Below are 20,390 nucleotides of genomic sequence, written 5' to 3' on the forward strand. Positions count from 1 at the left end.
TCCATAATGAAATAATTAAATATACATTTCATACATTTCTGCCATGGTTATGATAAGTTTGCATTTAATGATATTTTATTAAACATGTATTTATTTTATGCTACATTTAGTTCATCATTTAATTATGTATTCAGTTATTTTGTCTCTTTTAAACCTCCGTAGTTTTCTGGTGGGTGGATGATTTTTCTGTGTGAGTGTGAGATCTGTTTCAGAGAGGATCTTTGTTGAGCGCTTCTCTAATCTCAATGTAGTGATGCTCTTTAGTGCCATCTTTAGTTGCTCTATCCACCTATTCAAGCAGTAAATGACTAATTTGGCTGTGAAACCTTTGATTTTAGGAAGAAGTGAGTCATTTGCATCATGTAAATAACAATAAATGAAAAGAAAAGTAGTTTCATGTGATGACCAGCCCCGCTGCCGCTGATATAAATTATTTTCAGGAATAATACTGGAAGGATGGTGATTTGTTCTCACAGCAGATCATTGACATTGATCCTCCCGAAGACAGCCTGATCAGATGACCCAATCAGCTTCTGGATCCACCGAGCGTCCGCTGAACGGCTCCTTCTGACGGTCAGATTTTCCTCCGTGCTCCAGGTCGACCTCATGCTCTCCTGGGATTATTATTGGATGGAAACTCAGTGGCTTCTTCCTACCAAACCTCGGTTGGTCTTTTTTGATTCAAACTTTTTGACTTTAACTCGATAAACAGCTCTTTTCTGTCTCCTTATGAAGTTCAGTTGATTCCGTTTCTATAGCAACAGCACGCCGCCTGCAACGAACACTCTCGCGGCACTTTGGAGCCGCGCGGCATTATGGGTGCTGTCATGGCGGCTACCTGCTGGTGTTAGAAAAACGTTTCAGAGTGTGTCTTCTGGAAGCTGCTGCAGGTGGTTTTGGGTGGTATTATTTTCTTTAATAGTTTGCCAGCTACGGTACCGGTTGGAGTCACCGGCAACATGGCGTCTACAGCGGCGGGAAAGCAGCGCATCCCGAAGGTGGCGAAGGTAAGAAACCCCGAGCAAGATTAGCACCTCGCGGCTAATGCTAACAGCCGCTAAAAAGGGGGCAGATTTAATAATAGGTAGATTTTATAACTATACACTATGATTTATTTTACTCATTTATATACAATTTAAACTTTGTGGGGTTATTTAGGCTCAAATAATATTGTTTTCTACTTACTTCTATTAGTTTGTTTCAACAATCCTAACGTTAGCTTCCGTCTGGACTAAAGAGTTTTTCGACTGTTTTTTTGTTTGTTTTTGACGTGGTTTATATTAGATAAATATCTAAAGTACTAAAGTCTATCAAACATACATCAGGTCATTCTACACTTTCATCAAATTCCTTAAAACTCAAAAGACCAGTTTTATCTCCCCTTTATTTTGAAAATGTTTACAATTTTAGTTATCGGGACAAATCTGAACTTTATTGTTCCGGGATGCTTCTTGTTTCCAACAGCTTGAAATTAGCAAAGAGACTCAATTCATCTATGTCTGTTTAGATATTTTATAGAATACCTAGTTGCAAAAAAAATTAAATTCTGCATTTTTTGGCATCGGGACCACCTTCGATGGGGGAAAGCACCAAAACATCAGTAATTTGACCAGAAAAAAATGTAGTTATTCTGCAAAGTTATGAATGTTCTGTGGGGTTTTTTAAACTTCATTATCATCATTAGATGTAGGTATGCTCAAAAAAAGACAGTTCAAACGGTGAGCTTGGTTATTCTTCATGCTTCGTTAAGTCAGTTTTTGTTCACTTTAGTTGAGAAGACATGGAAAAAGTTTTTCTTTTTTCCCCCAAACATCTTTAAAAGTGGAATAAAACTGAAGTATATGATTTTATATTAATTACAGATGTTTTAAAGAACTTCTATGAACAGTTCAGTCCAGGACCGCTTTGTCTAAAATCTGTTAATTTCAGTATTTTTATTGTCCTTAAATGCTACAGATTGTTTTAAATCGGACTCTGAGAATAAGAGAAGTGCATTTAGACCCACATCCACTACTTTGTGTTTTTCTGAAGTAGAGACAGAGACATTTGGGGCTCAGGTGTTTGTGTTGTTTCAGGTGAAGAATAAAGCTCCTGCAGAGGTTCAGATCACCGCTGAGCAGCTGCTCAGAGAGGCCAAAGAGAGGGAGCTCGAGCTTCTGCCTCCTCCACCCAAACAGAAGATCACTGATAAGGAGGAGCTCAATGACTACAAGCTGAAGAAGAGGAAGGTCAGCTCACTCACCAGACACACTTTCATGCTATGAAACGGTTCAGATTTGCTTCTGCTGACGGAAACCATGAAAGCTGCAGGTTCTGATTCTGTCAAACTTCCTCTGAAAGGGCTTTGAAGACAACATCAGGAAGAACCGGACCGTCATCAGTAACTGGATTAAATACGCACAATGGGAGGAAAGCCTGAAGGAGATCCAGAGGTATTCACCTGATGGCTGGCTTCATTACTGACCTCTGACCCCTACATTAATTTGCTTCATTCTTTTCACATTAAAGTTTATGAGGAGAAGCTTGACCTCATTTCCTCCAGTCTGAACTGTTGAGTGAGTTTCTAAACGATGCATTCAAGTGCCGTCTGCTTTCAGAGCTCGGTCCATCTACGAGCGAGCGCTGGACGTCGATCACAGAAACATCACTCTGTGGCTGAAGTACGCAGAGATGGAGATGAAGAGCCGCCAGGTGAACCACGCCCGCAACATCTGGGACAGAGCCATCACCATCCTGCCCCGGGTCAACCAGTTCTGGTAGGACCAGGGCTCCCAGTACACGGGCGTCCATATTGGACCCGTTCTGCTTTCTAAAGCTGCTCCACTTTAATACACTTTATTTTGTATTATTCAGTGCTTTAAATGAATTCAAATGATCAATAGTTCAAATGTCAGCCCGTTTTTAAATGAGCCGATTGATTAAACTGCTGTGCAGGTCAGCCAATCACGTTAGAGTATATGACATGTTTCCATAAATACTGAAAATATTTAATGTGATGAATTCAACTTTAATTGATTTGCACATCTATATAGATGTGTCTTTTATTTCAGTTTTAAACTATTGCATGTGTAAATATTAGGGCTGTTGTAAACGAACATTTTAGTAATCGAGTAATCTATTGATTATTCAGGTAATCGGATAAAAAAAGATCAAATAAAACATTGGTAAATCTAACATACCAGTGTTATTGTCGCATATCAACATCAGTCCAATTTTTCACATTTGAGCTTCTCTAAGTTACTTTTTTCTGTAGTTTAGAAAATTAACCTGTAACAATAACAGCTCATTTTCTAAGTTAACCTGAATAAAAGTTATACAAAAATCTGAAATTCTATTCATTGTGATGATAAAGAGGCTCTGATAGCCTGTCTGTTGTGAGCAGGTTCTAATAAAAATGTCTTTTCTCCAGCTGTTGGTTTATGATTCATCTTCAGTCAGTTTAACAGGTGAACTCTCACCTCGGCCAACATTTATAGCTTTGTGTTCATGTTAGCGACGGGATTTCACTCGTCACACAGAAACATCTTCCAGGTATGTAACGTCACCCATCTGGGATGATATGAAATTTATATTCCGGTATTTTCATAAAGCTGCGCGTCAAAGCAGAGCCGCCTGCCGTGTTCAGTCTATCCGCCGAACTCCAGGCATCGCTCCCGTCACTTTAAGGATTTTATCGGTCCCCCGAAAACGAAACAACAAAACGTATTATAACGAGGCTTCGAGGCAGATCAATTTTCCTCCAGGAATATTAATAATCAAGCAACTCGAATCACTCGAGGAATCGTTTCAGGCCTAGTAAATATTGTTTTGTACAATATTGTTATGTTGAGGGTGTTAGACGGTTTAGCTGTCGGCGTTTCTCACGGTAACTTGGCTCTGCTGCTCCTGCAGGTACAAATACACCTACATGGAGGAGATGCTGGGCAACGTGGCCGGCTGCAGGCAGGTGTTTGAGCGCTGGATGGAGTGGGAGCCGGAGGAGCAGGCCTGGCACTCCTACATCAACTTTGAGCTGCGCTATAAGGAAGTGGACAAAGCCCGGAGCATCTATGAGCGATATATCCTGATGTTTGGTTTGGTGATGTTTAGGGACAATCTGGAGGCCCGTTTTCAGTTTGTACCCCGGATTGGTGTAGGAGCTGCTCAAAGTTTACGGTCGGAGCGATTTCCAGGATTTTCCATCCTGATTTGGTTGAATATTGATGTACCAATACTGCATGATCGTTTTTACATCAGATCCTTTAGGTAAAATGGAAGTGATTCAGAAACCAATCCTGAGCGCTTCCAGGTCGACAGCCGTGATTTCCTTGACTCCTGTGAACTCGTCATGGTCCACCCCGAGGTGAAGAACTGGATCAAGTACGCTCGCTTCGAGGAGAAGCACGGCTACGTGGCGCACAGCAGGAAGGTGTACGAGCGAGCCGTGGAGTTCTTTGGGGAGGAATACGTGGACGAGAATCTGTTTGTGGCCTTCGCCAGGTTCGAGGAGACCCAGAAGGAGGCGAGTTCTGACAGAGCTGTGACCTTTGACCCGGTGACTGCTCCCGTGTTTCTCTGACTCTGTGTTCGGTCCACAGTTTGAGCGGGTCCGAGTCATCTACAAGTACGCCCTGGACAGGATCCCCAAGCATCAGGCGCAGGAGCTCTTCAAGAACTACACCATGTTTGAGAAGAAGTTCGGAGACCGCAGAGGAATCGAGGACGTCATCGTCAGCAAGAGAAGGTTCCAGTACGAAGAGGAGGTCAAGGTGGGCGAGGAGCCGCTGGAGGTCAGGGCCGACCGGCTGACCCAGACTGACGCACTCTTCGGTTAAACGCAGGCAAACCCACACAACTACGACGCGTGGTTCGATTACCTGCGCCTGGTGGAGAGCGACACGGACGCCGACACGGTGAGGGAGATCTACGAGAGAGCCATCGCCAACGTGCCGCCCATCCAGGAGAAGAGACACTGGAGGCGCTACGTCTACCTGTGGATCAACTACGCCCTGTACGAGGAGCTGGAGACCAGGGTGGGTTCTGCTACAGCTCAGAGCAGCCAGAACCAGCAGAACCGGGCCTAACCTGTTGATGTTTGGCAGGACCCTGAGAGGACGAGGCAGGTCTACCAGGCGTGTCTGGAGCTCATCCCTCACAAGAAGGTAACTGAACACCTGGAGCCGTCTCTCTGCTGCCACTCTCTGCTTCTGACGGTTCTGGTTCCGTTTCAGTTCACGTTCGCAAAGATCTGGCTGCTCTTTGCCCAGTTTGAGATCCGACAGAAGAACCTGCCAGGAGCCAGAAAGATCATGGTGAGAGCCTGAGCTGGTCTGACCTCTGTGGTCGGTGCTGCTGGTTCTGACCCGTTCTGTGCTGCCAGGGCTCGGCCATCGGGAAATGTCCCAAGAACAAGCTGCTGAAGGGCTACATCGAGCTGGAGCTGCAGCTGCGAGAGTTCGACCGCTGCAGGAAGCTGTATGAGAAGTACCTGGAGTTCAGCCCGGAGAACTGCACCACCTGGATCAAGTTCGCCGAGCTGGAGACCATCCTGGGCGACGTGGAGCGAGCCCGCGCCATCTTTGAGCTCGCCATCAGCCAGCCCAGACTGGACATGCCTGAGGTTTGGATCCCAGTTCTGGTTCTGATCAGCCCGGTCCATGTTCTGCTCTCTTATCTGCTGCTTGGAATGCCGGAGACAAATTATTATTTTGCTTCAGTCATGAGGAAGAGAGTCCAGCTCCTCCTGGCTGCAGTTTGGTTCTTTAGATGTGCTAATAAAATCCCAGAGAACAAAGAGAGACTCCTGTGGGTTGGGTGTATTTCTCTTTTTAAATACGTTCATGGGGTTTGTCTCTGCGTGTCCTGCTGTCCTCCCAGGTCCTCTGGAAGTCCTACATCGACTTTGAGATCGAGCAGGAGCAGTTTGAGAACACGAGGAACCTCTACAAGAGGCTGCTGCAGCGCACGCAGCACGTCAAGGTGAGGGCCGCCGCGTCGCTCTGATGAAAGCCACACGAGGTGGAGCAGCGACTGACCGCCTCGCTCTGCAGGTCTGGATCAGTTACACCAAGTTCGAGCTGTCGGTGGACGGACCCGACCGGCTGCAGCGCAGCCGCCAGACCTACGAAGACGCCAACAAGAGCATGAGGAGCTGCGAGGAGAAGGAGGAGCGACTGATGCTGCTCGAGTCCTGGAGGGACTTTGAGAGGGAGTTTGGCTCCGACGGCACCAGGGAGCGGGTCCGGAAGCTGCTGCCGGAGAAGGTGAAGAAGAGGAGGAAGCTGACGGCCGAAGACGGGGTAAGAACGCAGAAACCGGGAATGATGGGAAATGGGCCGCTTGGTTCTGGAGCGTTAGGAGAGTCGGTCTCCAGAGCTGCAGGAACTTTAGCCGTCCCTCATCACTTTTATCAGTTTAAAGAATAATTAATTACAGGAACAAAGTCATATAAAAAATAAATTATATTAGCAGAATAAAGTCATAAAATGACAAGAAAAGCCGTTTAACGAGAAGAAAACTTTGGTAGTTTTCCAGATCTGGGAAATATTGAGATGTTAGAAGAACCTGCCATCACAAGATGCTCAAAGCTCAGCCACCTCAGATTGTTACTTTATTCTCCTTTTATTTCATTCTCATATTATTTCGACTTCTTGTGTTTTTATTTTTGTATTATTTTCATTCTGTAATGTCGGCCTTAAAACTTGACCTGTTTACTATGAATGTGAAGATCTCGGATCAGCTGATGGATCCTGGAGCGACGCAGAGGAATCGTGTTGATACTGAGAAGCAGCTTCTTCTTCTTCTGTGGTTATTAATGTTGATCTTTCTGCAGTCGGACGCCGGCTGGGAGGAATACTACGACTACATCTTCCCTGAGGACGCCGCCAACCAGCCCAACCTCAAGCTGCTCGCCATGGCCAAGATGTGGAAGAGGCAGCAGGCCAAGGACGACGAAGAGGAGGAGGAGGAGGAAGAGGAGCATCCTGCAAACCCTTCAGAGGAGGAAGAGCGCTCTGAGGAACCGGCAGCGGCTCCTGACAAACCACCGGAGGGCGAGGCCCAGATGGAGAAAACGTACGACGACCGAGACGACAGCAGCAGCAGCGAGAGTGAGGAAGAGGATGGAGGGAAGAAGCAGAGCAGTGAGGAAGACAAAGACTAGACGTTTCTGTATCAGACACGACTCAGACTCAGTTTCTGAAACAGATGTTCATTAGAATTTACAGCAAATTAAATGTTGAAACATTTTGTACATCCAGCGGCTCTCTGAGGTCAGCGGAGGTCGGCGGGTCAGGGAGCCGCGGCCCCACGTTATTCGATGTCCTCCGGCCGGACGGGGTGCGGCAGCGGGATGATGGACTTCTTCTCCGTGTCTCTGGACAGAGCCTTCCTCATGTCTGCAGGGAAACCGTGTTCCAGTCAGGACCACAATAAAAACCGTTTTCTACCTAAACGTTTGGAGAGTTTCAGTAGAAGAAGAGACGGCCGGCCGCCTGAAGGTCAGGAAGCTTTTTAACCCAACAGGAGGTCAGGAGAGGTTCACCCCACAAAACTTGCTACATTTGGGGGTTTTTTTTAATCAATGTTGCTTGGCAACCAGGCTCTCTCGTCCTAACCACGCCCCTTTCCCTGTTGGCCCCGCCCATGGAGTATTTCTGAATTTGTCAGGTGGGGCTTGAGGTTCCTTTCTGTGTAAAGAGCGCCCTCATGTGGTCACAGATTGAACTTTTTACCTTACTAGGCGATTATTCTGATTTCAATGCTCAGTCAGAATTAAAACTCTCCGGTTCAGGCGGATCAGTAGATCCAGACTGATTCCAGTTCTAACCATCAGGACGAAGTTGAGCTGTGGCCTAGTCAAAGTAAGGCGCTGCTGGGTGGCGTACCGTATGCGTCCTCGTCCGGCTCCCCGTTGCTGGCAGAGTAATACTCGATGACGGTGCGGTAGACGCTGTAGCCCAAACGCTTGTACATGTTGACGGCCACCTGGTTGGAGACTCTCACAAAGAGATCCACGAAGAACCCGCCCTTCCTGCAGGTCAAAGGTCACACCTTCAGGGGTCACACACACCCTGCAGAGCCTCCCTCCGGGGGTCAGAGGTCACTCACCTCTCTGAGATCTCCTCCAGCATCTCCATGAGCTTGGCGGCCAGGCCGAGGCGTCTGAACTCCGGGGCCACCGACAGAGCCGTGACGTGGCCGTGCCACTCCTCCCGCGCCACCGATCCCTCCGCCTTCCCCATGACTGACCAGAGAGAGAGACATGATGCTGCTGCAGCAACGCCGCAGCGTGCTGCAGCAGAGCTCCAGGTTGCACTTACTGTAGCCCATCAGCTCTCCGCCCGGCGCTTCAGCCACGATGAAATACTCGGGCCAGTGAGCCAGGTACTGCAGGTAGAACGGGATCCCATACTGCAGGCCGGCTGAGGAAACGGGCACAGCAACACAAAGGGCTGCACAGCCGGGGAGTGGAGGGGAATAATTCAAGGTTTTTATGGTAAAAAGCTGAAAAGTGTGGAGTGCTTTTGTATTCAGCCCGTCTGGGTTTGGCCTCCAGCAGCTCTGAACATCTGAAGGTGAAGCTCATCCACACTCAGGTTTCCTGCAGGATTAGCTCCAGCTTCCAGTCGACTCTGACCTGCTTTCCTGTCCCACAGCATGATGCTGACACCACCATGCGTCACTTAGAGATTGGGTGTTTATAGCGATGAGCAGAGTTTGTCTTATTTTACCTCTACAGGAAACGTTTCAACACTAAAGATTTTATCTGTTAAAAGTAATAAAATTATGTATATTTTTTCCTTCCACTAAACTATACACGTCATATTGGTCACATAACACGCTTTTCAGTTAAATGGGGAGAATATAGAAAGGTTTCTGGGTGTGAACACTTTAGCAGACACTGCAGAAGTAAAAGGACAATATACAGAAAACAATTATTAATATTTAACATTAATAATTGTGCCTGTAAATCTTAAATTCTAAAATATCAGTTATCTAAACATCTAACATGAAAATAAAATGCATGAAACAAATGAGAAAAATAAACATCTGATAAGAGAAGGATACAGTTTCTGTGAGAGGATCCAGGTTTCTGTTGAAAGATTAAAAACATTTAATGGTTAAATTTCCTTTTATTGATCACAAATACGGGAGGAAACTGCCAGTAAGACAACATGAACGAACTCTGAACATATTTGTGCTAAAAATAAGATTTTACGTTAAATTAACGAGTTGAAATATCAGGCTGGAATCAAACATTAACCCAGATGGTTCCGATGGGCCTCAAGGATAATTCGGCATCAGTTTGAAGGAAGCAAATGTTTGAATTGATCAGATAATCTGAGGTAATCCCAGGTATCTGACCGGGTCCGGGTAGAATCCGTCGGCTGGGTTCGGAACAGACGGACGGGTTCTGCCTGAACCGGGCTGCTTCTGACTCACATGTTGTTGAATTTAAACAGATCGTCGCAGGTAAATGGCCGTAATGAAGTCATCTTCCTCCTGCTGCCGCTGCCGTCCACTGAGGAAGAGGAGGAGCTCGAACACCAGCCACTACCACCGGTAGCTCCCCCTGCTGGAACCAGTGAGCACTGCAGCCTCTCCAGGGCCATGTCTGCCCCCTGCTGGGCCAGAGCGGAACGACTCCTCATAGAGAAATCACACGTCGGCCTGGGAGTTATTGTGATAATAAATTTACTGCAAATGATGAAATATGGCTAAAGGTTACCAAACCATCAGACCCACAGGAGCAGTCTGAAATAAGAGGCTTTAGTTGTTCTGGTTTCCACATGTGTTAGGGATTTTTTGTGTTATCATTTATATTATTACTTTAGATCAGTGGTTCTCAACCTGGGTTCGATCGAACGATCACGTTACATTGCTGAGCCAATCAGAGGATCACGTTACATTGCTGAGCCAATCAGAGCTGCGGGAAGGAGCTCCACTCTCAGCATGGATTTGAACTTGTGTCTTTAATTACTTCAGCAAAACTCAGTTTTTACCAAATTCTATAGCTTCTAAATCTGCTCCTTAGTCGCATCTTTTCGGGCCTCCTACTGCCTCTAGTGGCGTGGGGTGGTAACACAGCTAATACAATTGCATTACTAAATCAGAATACCACAAAGTATTTATTTATTATTAATTTTTCTTTCTCTTAAGAATGTAGAGATAATTAAATGATCTAAACAAAACCTTAAAGTGGTTCCAGTTTCTCTCGATGGCCAACCTGTTGAAACTGTGGCAGATTTTAAATATCTTGGCTCGTTCCTGGACAGTCAGCTCAACTTTGCTGAAAACATTCACTGTATTTTGAAGAACTGTTCTCAGAGACTCTACCTTTTAAAAAGACTTGGTGATCTTGGGGTGACCCAACTAGACTCTAGTTGGGTCACCCCAAGACTCTACTGGTGGTGGTACTGGTGGTACCGGAAACTGGTACCACCAGTACCAGGTACCAAAACTGGTGGGTTCGGTACCTCAAAAAAGGTTAAGAACCACTGCTTTAGATCATTATTCAGTCTAATGTTAATCAGTAGTGACGTGCTGTGCTAAAACCTTTTGATCGCTGTGTTGAATATCTGAGTTCCTGAGAACTGATTGTTCCCTGAGTGATGGATGGAGCTGCCATCTGTTTTTATTGTTTATCTTTTCTCACTTTGTTTTCCCAAATAAAAGGCTTTAGCAGAGAGAGCAGAACGCTGAGTGATCGTTTGCTGAGTCTTCTCCAAATTCATTTACGTTGTCTGTGGTTCTTTTATGTAGGTTCACAAAAAATACCTATCAACATGAGCTTAAACATGTGACCTGCTTGAGCTTCCAGGCAAATTCTCTGCTGACACAATAATCAACCACAGTGTTTCAGTCAGCATGAGTCAGTTTAATGCACAGGTCCGTGTAGAAGGATAAAAGAAGGAAACAACAGTAACTAGAAGAATAAATAAATACAAAAAGTACAAACTAAAATATGCAAAAATAACAACTTGCAGATAAACATAAAAAACAACCAATAAATAAATGCAAAAGTTAAGTCAATGTTTATTTCTATTGTACATTTAAAGTTCACCAAAGTTCTGCTCAAAACAAGAAAAAAATCAGATAAGTGTAATAATCCAGTCTAAAATGTTGTGGGTTTCTAGAACCAGAACCTGCTGGGTTCTGGACGGGTTAGAGGTCCAGCAGGTCAGAGCTCTGGTTCCGCCAGAAGCAGCAGGTAAAGGGTTAAAACTCCTCAGGACCTGAACTGTTCATCTGCCGCGCTCAGCAGGTGTAGGGGGCGTGGCCACCGCTCAGGTGTGAAGGCGCTGCTGAGCTCAGCGGCTTCAGACGAACTTCCGCCATGATGAAGGCTCTGCTGTGGCTGTGCGGAGTCTTCCTCATCCCCGCTGCAGCTCCGAACAGGTAACCTCACCTGGAGGGACACGGAACTATCTGTAGAACTATTAAGATTTTAATAAATTCATTTTGATCAATTATCTGTTTTTTAAAATAATTATTAGGTTGTCTTTGAAATATTGTTTTAAGTTTAACATTTTAATAACTAATATTTATTTCATCACCAAACCATTTGAGTCTGTTATTCATTTTTGCTAATTAGTTTTCTAGTTATATAAAGTAAATAATTGATCTTTACTTTTTAGCATTAAACAATTTATATTTTAGATTTTTTTCCTTCACATTTTTATTTATTATTTAGACCAGTGGTCCCCAACCCCCGGTCCGTGGACCGGGACCGGTCCGGGGGAATAAAAAACTTGGGGACCACTGATTCAGACTGTTTGTTCTCGGACCAAATTAGGGGGAAATTAAATGACGAGAATGAAGTTATAATATTACGAGATAAATTTCATGTTACCAGAACAAATTCATAACATCGCGAGAATAAAGTGAGACCGTTTTGACGTTCAACCATGTTTTTATTGTTTCTCCCACTTTAACAGATTCATGTGTAAATAAATCACATCACATTTCAGATCCTGGTCTGTTGCCGATTTTCGAGATTGTTCCGGTTCGTTTGGACCAGAAAGTGTTTAAACGGGCCGGTGGTTCTGGTTGATCAGCAGCAATCTGAGTTTTTCTGATGAAAGAACAGAAATAAAAACCTGGAGGTCCGATCCGGACTCTGATGTCCGTCCTCTGGTTCTCCAGGCCGGACGCTTGGAACGTCACCAGCCCCGTCACCCGACCCAACTCCGACTCCGAACCGGACTCCCAGCCGTCCTACCTGCTGCTGGCCCCCGCGGGGCTCCGGCCCGGTCTCCCCTCCTCGGTGTCGGTCACCATCTTGGGCTCCTCGTCCGTCTCTGTCTCCGCTGAGATCGTCTATGAGAACGAGACGCTGTCCTCCAACTCCACCACGATTAAAGGAGGTGTGTGATGAGTTCGGAACCGTTTTGGGTCGGTGATTGGTTTCGGATCAGAACTTTAACCGCATGTTTTCCCGCAGGATCCACCAGGCTGCTGACCCTGCCTGCTGTAAGCTCCGAACCCTCCTCTGGTTCTGGAAACATCTGGGTCTCCTGATCATCCTGAGGTACGCTCTTTATCTCGGTAGATCCACCAAGTCGGGTCCAGCCCCGGACGGACCTACACCCTAAAGGTCAGAGGTCACCGCGGTCCGGTGCAGCTCTTCTCCAACTCCACGGAGCTGCACGTGGACCCCCGGGGCGTCTCCACCTTCATCCAGACCAACCAGCCGCGCTACCTGCCGGGCCAGATGGTGAAGATCCGAACCGTGTCGGTTCGCTCCGACGGGAAGCCCTGTTCCGAACCGGCAGACGTTCTGATCCGAGTGAGGAGCAACTCCGTTCAATCAGAACCCAACAGAATCCCTAAACTTCAAACCCTCAACATGCAGAACCATGTTTAGGGTTTGATGAGAGAAACCAACACAAAGCCGGGAAAGAAATCTGAAAAGTGTGGCGTGCTTTTATATAAAACCCAAGGAGAACCTCTAGCCCAGTCTCAGGTCTTACTCCTTCCGTCTTCCCACAGCATGATGCTGCCTCCACCATGCTTCACCGAAGGGAGTTAGTGTTATTCTGTGTTGGTGTTGGAACAGGACATGTTTAGAAAGGCTTAGGGGTGTGAAAACTTCAGTGCGGTTTTCTGATGCAGGATCCGAGAGGAAACCTTCTGAGACAGTGGCTGGACAAAGACGGCGTCCTGGGTGTGGTGTCCACAGAATTCCAGCTGTCGGAGAACCCCCCGCTGGGCGAGTGGAGCATCATGGCCACCATCAAGGTACGCTTGGGCCGACGTTCATTTAACAGCAGAAGAAGAACCGCATGAACCTGTTGAATCAGAACTGTTAAAACTATTTAAATGGGTTCAGCATTTCAAGAGGACTTTCAAATCATTTTTACAGATTTAATTCTTTTTTTGATCTGAAAATTAATTTTTATAGTAAAATAATAATAATTAGTAAACAAAAAATTTTCTGTCTGATTTAAAGTAGAAATGAGGATTGAAATGTTTTCAGTTTCTGTCCTCTGGGACAAAAACCCATGTTTGACTTCCCAACAACAGCAGAACCTGAAGCTAGCATCTCAGATATAATGCTAAAGCGCTAGACCACACGGTATTTAGCTGAAGCTAATGCTAAAGCGCTATATGAGAAATTTTGCTTCATCTCATCTTTGTGCCAAATCAAACATTTCAACAACGTCAAAGATTCTCGTTAAGCATCAATAAAGTTTCTATCCAGATTCACACAGAAGCTCAAAATGGAGGCAAAAGGAGGAAGAAGATTTTGTTCTAAAGTTCTGATCCGGGTTCAGGCCTGCTGACCGGATCGGAGCAGGGAGTCAGCCCAGTCTATAACCAGTGTCCTCCCAGTAACTCTGCTGGTTTGTGTGTTTGAAGGGAGTTTCCAGTGTGAAGCGTTTCAGCGTGGATTATTATGGTATGTCTGCTCCTCTTCCTCACCGTTAGCTGAGCAGAACCAACCGCAGAGACTCTGACCCACTTCCTGTCTGGTTCTTTCCAGTTCTGCCCAAGTTCGAGGTTCTAGTCAAAGTCCCGGACGTGGTCCACTGGGAGGACGTCCTGAAAGGCTTCGTCTCTGCAAAGTGAGGCCTGTCCTGGTCTCTGAGGGACGTTCTGTGTTCCCGATGAAACTGGACCTGCCGTGTTCTGTTCCAGGTACTTCTACGGCAAACCTGTCCGCGGACGCATGGTCGTCACCTTCAGCCACCGTTACCACGGCGACAATCAGACTCACAGCGAGGAGGCGGAGGTCAGGAAGCGAAGACAAGATTTAATGCAAAATGTTGGGAAATTGTCCTAAAATCCAGTTTTCCTCCAGATGGACGGATCTGGGAAGTTCAGCTTTGATGTTTCTCGGTTTTCTCCGTCGTGGAGCAGAATGTTGATCCAGGACCAGCGGGCCGACGTCCTGAGCGTCCAGGTGTCTGTGACCGAACACCTGACAGGTAACAGCACTCCACCTCACCTCTCAGACAAAAGCTTCAGAAAAACCTGATTCAAAAAAGTGATTTCATTTATGAGGAAAAACATTCAAGCTGTGAGAAAGGCCTCCTCAGGGTCAGAGGTCAAACGGCCTCCAGAACCAGAGCCACTGCTGACCCGAAGGAACACGAAGACCCAGAAACATCCTGATGAAAGTATCCTGTCACCTGAAGACAGAAAAGTGGAGCTTTTATTAATGAGAGCGTCGGAACCAGAACATGCAGTCGGACACGGTGGTGGCAGTGTGATGCTCTGGGCCTTCAGCTGCTGAACAACGATCCAGAAACATCAGCAGTCCGTTTCTGACGTGAATCTATTGCAGATTGTTCGGGCCAGGGGGGTGAATACTTTCCACACAGGCTGGTTTCCGTGGTTTCCGTGGTTACCGTGGGGACCTGCTGAGCCGAGTGATTCTCCGCAGGTCTGACCTGTAACAGCACAGTGAGCGTCGCCCTGGCTAAAAGCAGATTCTCCGTTACCTTTGAAGACTTTCCTAAAGTCCTCAGGCCGCCTCTCAGCTTCAGCGGCACTGTAAGGGAACCAGAACCAGAACCAGAACTTTTCTCTGTCCTTGGCGCTCTGTAACCAGCAGCTTGTTCCTCCTCCTGCAGCTGAAAGTGTCAACGTATAACGGCGAGCCGCTGCAGCACCAGAGGAAGCTCCGCGTGTCGGTGAAGCAGCAGCGGAGCCGAGAGACGGTGGACCAACAGATTCTTTTCCCAAAGAACAGTTCAGATTCCTCCTGGATGGATCGGGACGAGTCGTCCTCAGAGGACATGGAGCTGCCCGTCCCGGTGGACGGACTGGTCCCTTTGCACATCCAGGTCCAGAAGGACACACAGCGCCTCACTGTGGAGGTAAGAACACTGCAACATTAAACTCAGGAGATTCACAGAAACGACATTCAGCCTTCTTTTAACTCAGCATTTATTTTTAAATGTTTGAGGTTTGAAAAGATCAAACTTGCTTTAGAAAGGAAGTCTGGGAAGTTACACTGTCAAAACTGAACAGCAACATTTTAGTTTATTTAGAGAAAAAGATGAGTGTTCAGTCAAATTGCCACCATGTTCTTCAGACATTCATAAACATCATAGTTCCAGGCTGTGTATTTAGCTTTCTAATGAAATATTTAGCTAGGAGCTAGCAGACTAAATATGTAGCTCCACAGTAAATATTTATTTTTCAGAACTAAATGTGACTTTGGGTCAGTTAGCAGAGAACGTCAGGAAAACCTCCGTCCTGCTTTGAAAAAACCTTCATTCTGATAAGAATGAATAAGAATTAACTGAGGCCCTGAGTGAAGGGCCCGAGTCGACAGAGACAAAAGCTAAAACAAGTCTCTATGCTGGCACCGGGAGCCGCCTGGTCTAGTCTAGTTAAAACCCATTTGAATAAAATAGACTTATTGGAGGAGAAATAATAAAAGGACAATTAAATACACCCAGCAGCTCCCAACAAAAACACACAAATAAACCTCCCCTCCACCGGTCTCTCCAACATAAATAAAACAGCCTGGGGTCCAGGAACAACAGGCGGGCTCCCAACCCAAACCAACCCAACCCAACCCAATCCAACCCAACCCAACCTCACCCCAACCCAACCTCAACCCACCGCAACGCAACCCAAACCAACCCAACGCAACCTCAACCCAACCCAACCCAACCTCAAACCAACCCAAACCAACCTCAAACCAACCCAAACCAACCTCAAACCAAACCAACCTCAAACCAACCCAACCTCAACCCACCGCAACCCAAACCAACCCAACCTCAAACCAACCCAAACCAACCTCAAACCAACCCAACCTCAAACCAACCCAGCCTCAAACCAACCAGCCTCAAACCAACTTCAGACCAACCCAACCCAAACCAACTAAATATTTATGCTACTAGCGAAATATATCAAAATAACATCTAGAAAAACTGAACTGCTTCATCATCTCTAGTAACTTTATCTTTTCTCTGATGCTGAGATGACGTTGCCATGGTTACAGGACAGATGTCAGTTGCCTGAATACTTACAGGTCTTTCCTGTTTCCTTCAGGATTTTCTCATCTGATTTCATTTTTCTCCAGGTTTCTTTGGAGGACTGTGAGAAGACTCTTTCTGTGGACAGGAGCTTCCGCTCCCAGAGCCGCGCCTACCTGCAGGTCCAGAAACCCTCCTCACCTGCCCAGGTAACCCTCTTCACACATCCAGAAACATCCGGAGTGATTCCTGAATCTGTCGGTGAAAACTGAACATCTGAACCACAGGCTGCTGACCTTTCACCTCTCTGTTCCTCATTCGGTCACAGCTTCAGACTTTAACAACTGAACAGGATTAATGTCAATGTTCACTCATTCACTCATTCTCAATAACAGCAGGAGCAGAGGTGCATTATGGGAAAAACGTGAAAGAAAGATTTTACAATCCATCCATCATCCATCCATCCATCTGGTTTTTTCTTCTCCGTCTCCTCCAGGTTGGTTCCCGTCTTTGGTTGAGGGTTGAGAAGAATTTTCAGATTCCTGACGTTCACTACTTGGTGAGCATCTTCTCCTGGAGCCTGGAGCGTTTCCTGCCCATGATGCCTTGCTGATGCTCCGTGTCTGCAGGTGAAGTCCAGAGGTCAGGTGGTTTCTGCTGGGAGGAGCTCAGGTGATGTGAGTCTGGTTCCTGAGGTGTCCTGGGCTCCTCTGGCCTCCGTCATCGTTTACTGTGTCCATCCTGGCGGTGAGGTCATCAATGATGTCATCCATCTGCCCATCACACACTTCCTGCAGAACAAGGTCACTCACCTGCTCTGGACTTCCTGACAGCGTCATGTTTTCCCACCGATCAGTGATCGACTGGTCATCCTGTGATCCACCGATCAGTGATCAACTGGTCATCCTGTGATCCACCGATCAGTGATCGACTGGTCATCCTGTGATCCACCGATCAGTGATCGACTGGTCATCCTGTGGTCTGCAGGTGTCTCTGAGTTGGAGCAGCGACCTGCTGAAGCCGGCGGAGGTCGTGACCCTGAAGGTGTCGGTGGAGGAACCGGACTCTCTTGTCGGGATCCTGGTGGTCGACAAAGCCACGCGGTGGGCGGGGTCAAACAACGACATCACCATGGAAACGGTCAGAACCGCCAATACAGCATTTGATCTCACCAGAACTCAGAACCAACAATCAAACTGGTTCTTACTGGCTTTAATTGGTTCTGATTGGTTCTTTCTGCTGTTTCCAGGTGCGGGAGCAGATGACGGAGTGGTCCGTGGACGACGCCCTCAGCGATGGGAAGACAATGGGAGATCCGTTCTCTGTTTTCCATGTGATCCTCATCAGAAACCTGACCCGTTCCATTCATCCAGAACCAGCCGGTCCGGTTCCAGAACAGCAGAACTAACCTGAGCTTTGCTCCCGCAGACATGTGACCTGACTGTGATGACCGACGCCAGCGTGCCCAGAGCGGATCCAACATGGCCGCTGCTCAGTAAGTAGCTTACTGAGCAGCTTTTCCTTCACAGCATCACTACAAGACCTGGTCCAGGTCCTGACCCAGGTCCGGTTCTTAGCCTCAGAACCATCTGATCCTCAGCAGGTCTAACTCGGTTCCTGCTTCAGTCCTGGACTTATTTCAGGACTGATTCAGTTTCCGTCAGATTTTCTCCTGACTTGGGTCCTGTGGTGGCGCAGGAGTTCAGCACAAACCACATATGGACGCCTTAGTTCTCGACGTGGCTGTCGCAGGTTCGATTCCCGGCCTTTGCCACGTGTCTTCCCCCTCTCCTATTACCCACTTTCCTCTCAATTCACTCTCAAATAAAGGCCACAAGAAAAAGAAAAAAAAGATTTTCTCCTCACTTTAAATCATCAACCTGGAAAAGGTCAAAGGTCACCGCCAGACCACCCAAAGTCCATCATCCACCAGAGAGGAAAACATTTCAGACCTCCCAGCAGAGCAATGGGACTCTTAGTTCTACAGGAAGTTGGAGGTTCTACAGGAAGTTAGAGGTTCTACAGGAAGTTGGAGGTTCTACAGGAAGTTAGAGGTTCTACAGGAAGTTAGAGGTTCTACAGGGTTGGCCTGCCTGCTGATCCACTGTGGAGCTGCAGATGTTTGCTGAGAATCAAATGATAATTAATAATTAGTTGAATCTTCTTCTCACTACTGAAACTAATATTTGTGTTCTGATCAGCAGGAGATGATCCGGGTTTCTTCCTCCAGATGGACGGGGAACATTTCAGGAAACAACCAGAACCTAACCAGCGCCAGAACTTTCCAGAGACCTGGGTCTGGATGGACGTCAACACAGGGTGATGCTCAGCTTTCAGAACCAGTATCTGACCTCTAAACCTTTTGGTACCAGAACCTCCCAGGCTGAGCCAGTCCGCTGCTGGTAGAGGAGCAGCTTTTAGATTTTCTTTTAGAGGTTTTTGGCTACAGAACATCTTGACTGGTCTCCTCAGTTTGTCTTCGGGTTCTGCAGAACCCAGTTAATGGTTTATTCTTTTAGTTCAGGTGTGTTGAATCAGGTAAAGGTGGGGGATATAGACATGAACCTTGTGGTTCTGTCCCGGTTGTGGGACCCAAATGTTCCTCCTTGGTTTTCCTGACTGAATGTGACCTGAAATGTTTCTGCAGGGATTCCGACAGGATGCAGATTCCTCTGCCGGTTCCTGACAGCATCACCACCTGGACGGCCTCCGCCTTTGTCGTGTCGGAGAATCTGGGTCTGGGACTCACAGAGAAACCGGCAGAGGTATTCCCAGAACCTCCTGCAGCTGGCTGGGATGCAGCGGATCAGAACCTCTTCTCATCGACTCTGTGACTCCTCCTGTAGCTCACAGTGTTCCAGGACTTCTTCCTGTCCCTGAATCTTCCTGCCTACATCATCAGAGGAGAGGAGCTGGTTCTGGAGGTGGTTCTGTTCAACTACCTCCAAGAGGAGCTGGAGGTCAGTCTGCAGAGCTGCTCCCAGTAAAGCCACAGCATCCTAGCACTTAGCATAGCTTCCACTAATTACTGTCTTTATAGCACTTACACATTAGCATCTGCTAAATGTTGTGTTGATGTAGCACTTTAGCATTAACTTACACTAATTACTGTCTTTATATTATTTTATCGTTAGCTTGTGCTAAACATGGTGTTAGTATAGCTATTTAGCATTAGCTTCTGCTAAATATTTATCTGGTATAGCGTTTTAACGGGAGCAGAACTTATGTTTAGTGTTTAGGGTTAGCGCAGCTAGCTATTTAGTTAGCGGTGCCCATCACTAGTTCTCACTGTCGTTTTCTGTAGATTCTGGCTAACTAGCGTTAGCAGTAACTAGCGTTAGCCAGAATCTAACAGCAGTTTGATGAGCTGAAAAAAGCAAAAGCAGAAGAAATGCAGCAGAAACAAACTAACTAATTATTAATTTATTGATCATTAATGAGGTGAGAACAGCGTCATTATTTAGCACAGAGGTTCCCAAACTGTGGGGCCATTGCAGGGGTGGCGTGGGAAGCGGTATGGATGAACGGGGGAAAAAAACACCAACAATGATGAACACTGTGTGTCCTGGAGAGCATAACAGGAAGCAGCCCCTCCATCGTTCAACCAGAGTCCAACTCTCCCTACTGTGATCGATGGGGGGGCAGAAAATGTTCGGAAACCACTGATTTAGCAGGAAAATCAGAGTTAAGATCATCTGAAGTGGTTTCATCCATAGACATGAACACGTAGACACCTCATGGAGCGGGTCGGAGGTCATGGAGCGGGTCAGAGGTCATGGAGCGGGTCAGAGGTCATGGAGCGGGTCGGAGGTCATGGAGCGGGTCAGAGGTCATGGAGCGGGTCGACCCGTTGCTGCGATACGTAACACCGTCCGCCATATTGAATGTGGCCAATGTGCCAGTAAGCTAATACAGGTAAATGGACCGAACTTAAGAAATTGCCGTTCTACAAAGTATTTTAAATTAATTCCTGTC

At 46.7% G+C, this 20,390-nt stretch overlaps 4 protein-coding genes and 1 long non-coding RNA gene across 6 annotated transcripts in view; 2 read left to right on the forward strand and 3 right to left on the reverse strand.

The window, feature by feature from the left end:
* Nucleotides 1-670, reverse strand: part of cfap61 (cilia and flagella associated protein 61) — a 29,601-nt gene extending 28,931 nt beyond the window's left edge. Inside the window, exon 1 of the mRNA XM_015039524.1 lies at nucleotides 475-670. Coding sequence (XP_014895010.1) covers nucleotides 475-608 — 134 coding nt within the window. The 5' untranslated portion in view covers nucleotides 609-670. The remainder of the gene's footprint in view (nucleotides 1-474) is intronic.
* Nucleotides 671-812: 142 nt separating this feature from the next.
* crnkl1 (crooked neck pre-mRNA splicing factor 1) lies at nucleotides 813-7,231 on the forward strand. 2 transcript variants are annotated; one of them, XM_015039526.1, is made up of 14 exons: nucleotides 815-1,007; nucleotides 2,076-2,228; nucleotides 2,341-2,432; nucleotides 2,598-2,756; nucleotides 3,892-4,058; nucleotides 4,323-4,501; nucleotides 4,578-4,748; nucleotides 4,821-5,012; nucleotides 5,082-5,141; nucleotides 5,211-5,291; nucleotides 5,360-5,599; nucleotides 5,857-5,958; nucleotides 6,030-6,278; nucleotides 6,812-7,231. In XM_015039526.1, the coding sequence occupies exons 1-14, from the start codon at nucleotides 960-962 to the stop codon at nucleotides 7,139-7,141; spliced, it is 2,223 nt and encodes a 740-aa protein (XP_014895012.1). In that variant the 5' UTR covers nucleotides 815-959; the 3' UTR covers nucleotides 7,142-7,231. The 2 variants fall into 2 exon arrangements, with proteins under 2 accessions (XP_014895013.1, XP_014895012.1); XM_015039527.1 differs by lacking the exon at nucleotides 5,211-5,291 and having other exon boundaries at nucleotides 813-1,007.
* On the reverse strand, nucleotides 7,174-9,787 carry naa20 (N-alpha-acetyltransferase 20, NatB catalytic subunit). The gene is given in 7 exon segments (XM_015039528.1): nucleotides 7,174-7,376; nucleotides 7,866-8,011; nucleotides 8,089-8,224; nucleotides 8,301-8,391; nucleotides 9,049-9,073; nucleotides 9,424-9,670; nucleotides 9,673-9,787. Coding segments are annotated over 7 exon segments (831 nt in total). The 5' UTR covers nucleotides 9,773-9,787; the 3' UTR covers nucleotides 7,174-7,290.
* Nucleotides 9,788-10,995: 1,208 nt separating this feature from the next.
* Nucleotides 10,996-12,287, reverse strand: LOC106951819 (uncharacterized). The gene is made up of 2 exons (XR_001425875.1): nucleotides 12,203-12,287; nucleotides 10,996-11,409 (listed from the first exon to the last, which is right to left on the reverse strand). It is a non-coding gene; the product is annotated as an uncharacterized LOC106951819 (long non-coding RNA).
* cd109 (CD109 molecule) overlaps nucleotides 12,045-20,390 on the forward strand; it is a 22,335-nt gene continuing 13,989 nt past the window's right edge. Inside the window, exons 1-19 of the mRNA XM_015039523.1 lie at nucleotides 12,045-12,347; nucleotides 12,425-12,453; nucleotides 12,533-12,769; nucleotides 13,096-13,221; nucleotides 13,843-13,882; nucleotides 13,967-14,048; nucleotides 14,122-14,215; nucleotides 14,285-14,411; nucleotides 14,870-14,979; nucleotides 15,060-15,305; nucleotides 16,523-16,624; nucleotides 16,912-16,974; nucleotides 17,045-17,218; nucleotides 17,403-17,555; nucleotides 17,665-17,748; nucleotides 17,844-17,910; nucleotides 18,617-18,734; nucleotides 19,063-19,180; nucleotides 19,262-19,375. Coding sequence (XP_014895009.1) covers nucleotides 12,104-12,347; nucleotides 12,425-12,453; nucleotides 12,533-12,769; nucleotides 13,096-13,221; nucleotides 13,843-13,882; nucleotides 13,967-14,048; nucleotides 14,122-14,215; nucleotides 14,285-14,411; nucleotides 14,870-14,979; nucleotides 15,060-15,305; nucleotides 16,523-16,624; nucleotides 16,912-16,974; nucleotides 17,045-17,218; nucleotides 17,403-17,555; nucleotides 17,665-17,748; nucleotides 17,844-17,910; nucleotides 18,617-18,734; nucleotides 19,063-19,180; nucleotides 19,262-19,375 — 2,328 coding nt within the window. The 5' untranslated portion in view covers nucleotides 12,045-12,103. The remainder of the gene's footprint in view (nucleotides 12,348-12,424; nucleotides 12,454-12,532; nucleotides 12,770-13,095; nucleotides 13,222-13,842; nucleotides 13,883-13,966; nucleotides 14,049-14,121; nucleotides 14,216-14,284; nucleotides 14,412-14,869; nucleotides 14,980-15,059; nucleotides 15,306-16,522; nucleotides 16,625-16,911; nucleotides 16,975-17,044; nucleotides 17,219-17,402; nucleotides 17,556-17,664; nucleotides 17,749-17,843; nucleotides 17,911-18,616; nucleotides 18,735-19,062; nucleotides 19,181-19,261; nucleotides 19,376-20,390) is intronic.

This window comes from Poecilia latipinna, unplaced genomic scaffold (genome assembly GCF_001443285.1).
Source record: "Poecilia latipinna isolate Pla-1442-1.1 unplaced genomic scaffold, P_latipinna-1.0 Scaffold475, whole genome shotgun sequence".
In the NCBI taxonomy this organism is placed as follows: Eukaryota; Metazoa; Chordata; class Actinopteri; order Cyprinodontiformes; family Poeciliidae; genus Poecilia; species Poecilia latipinna.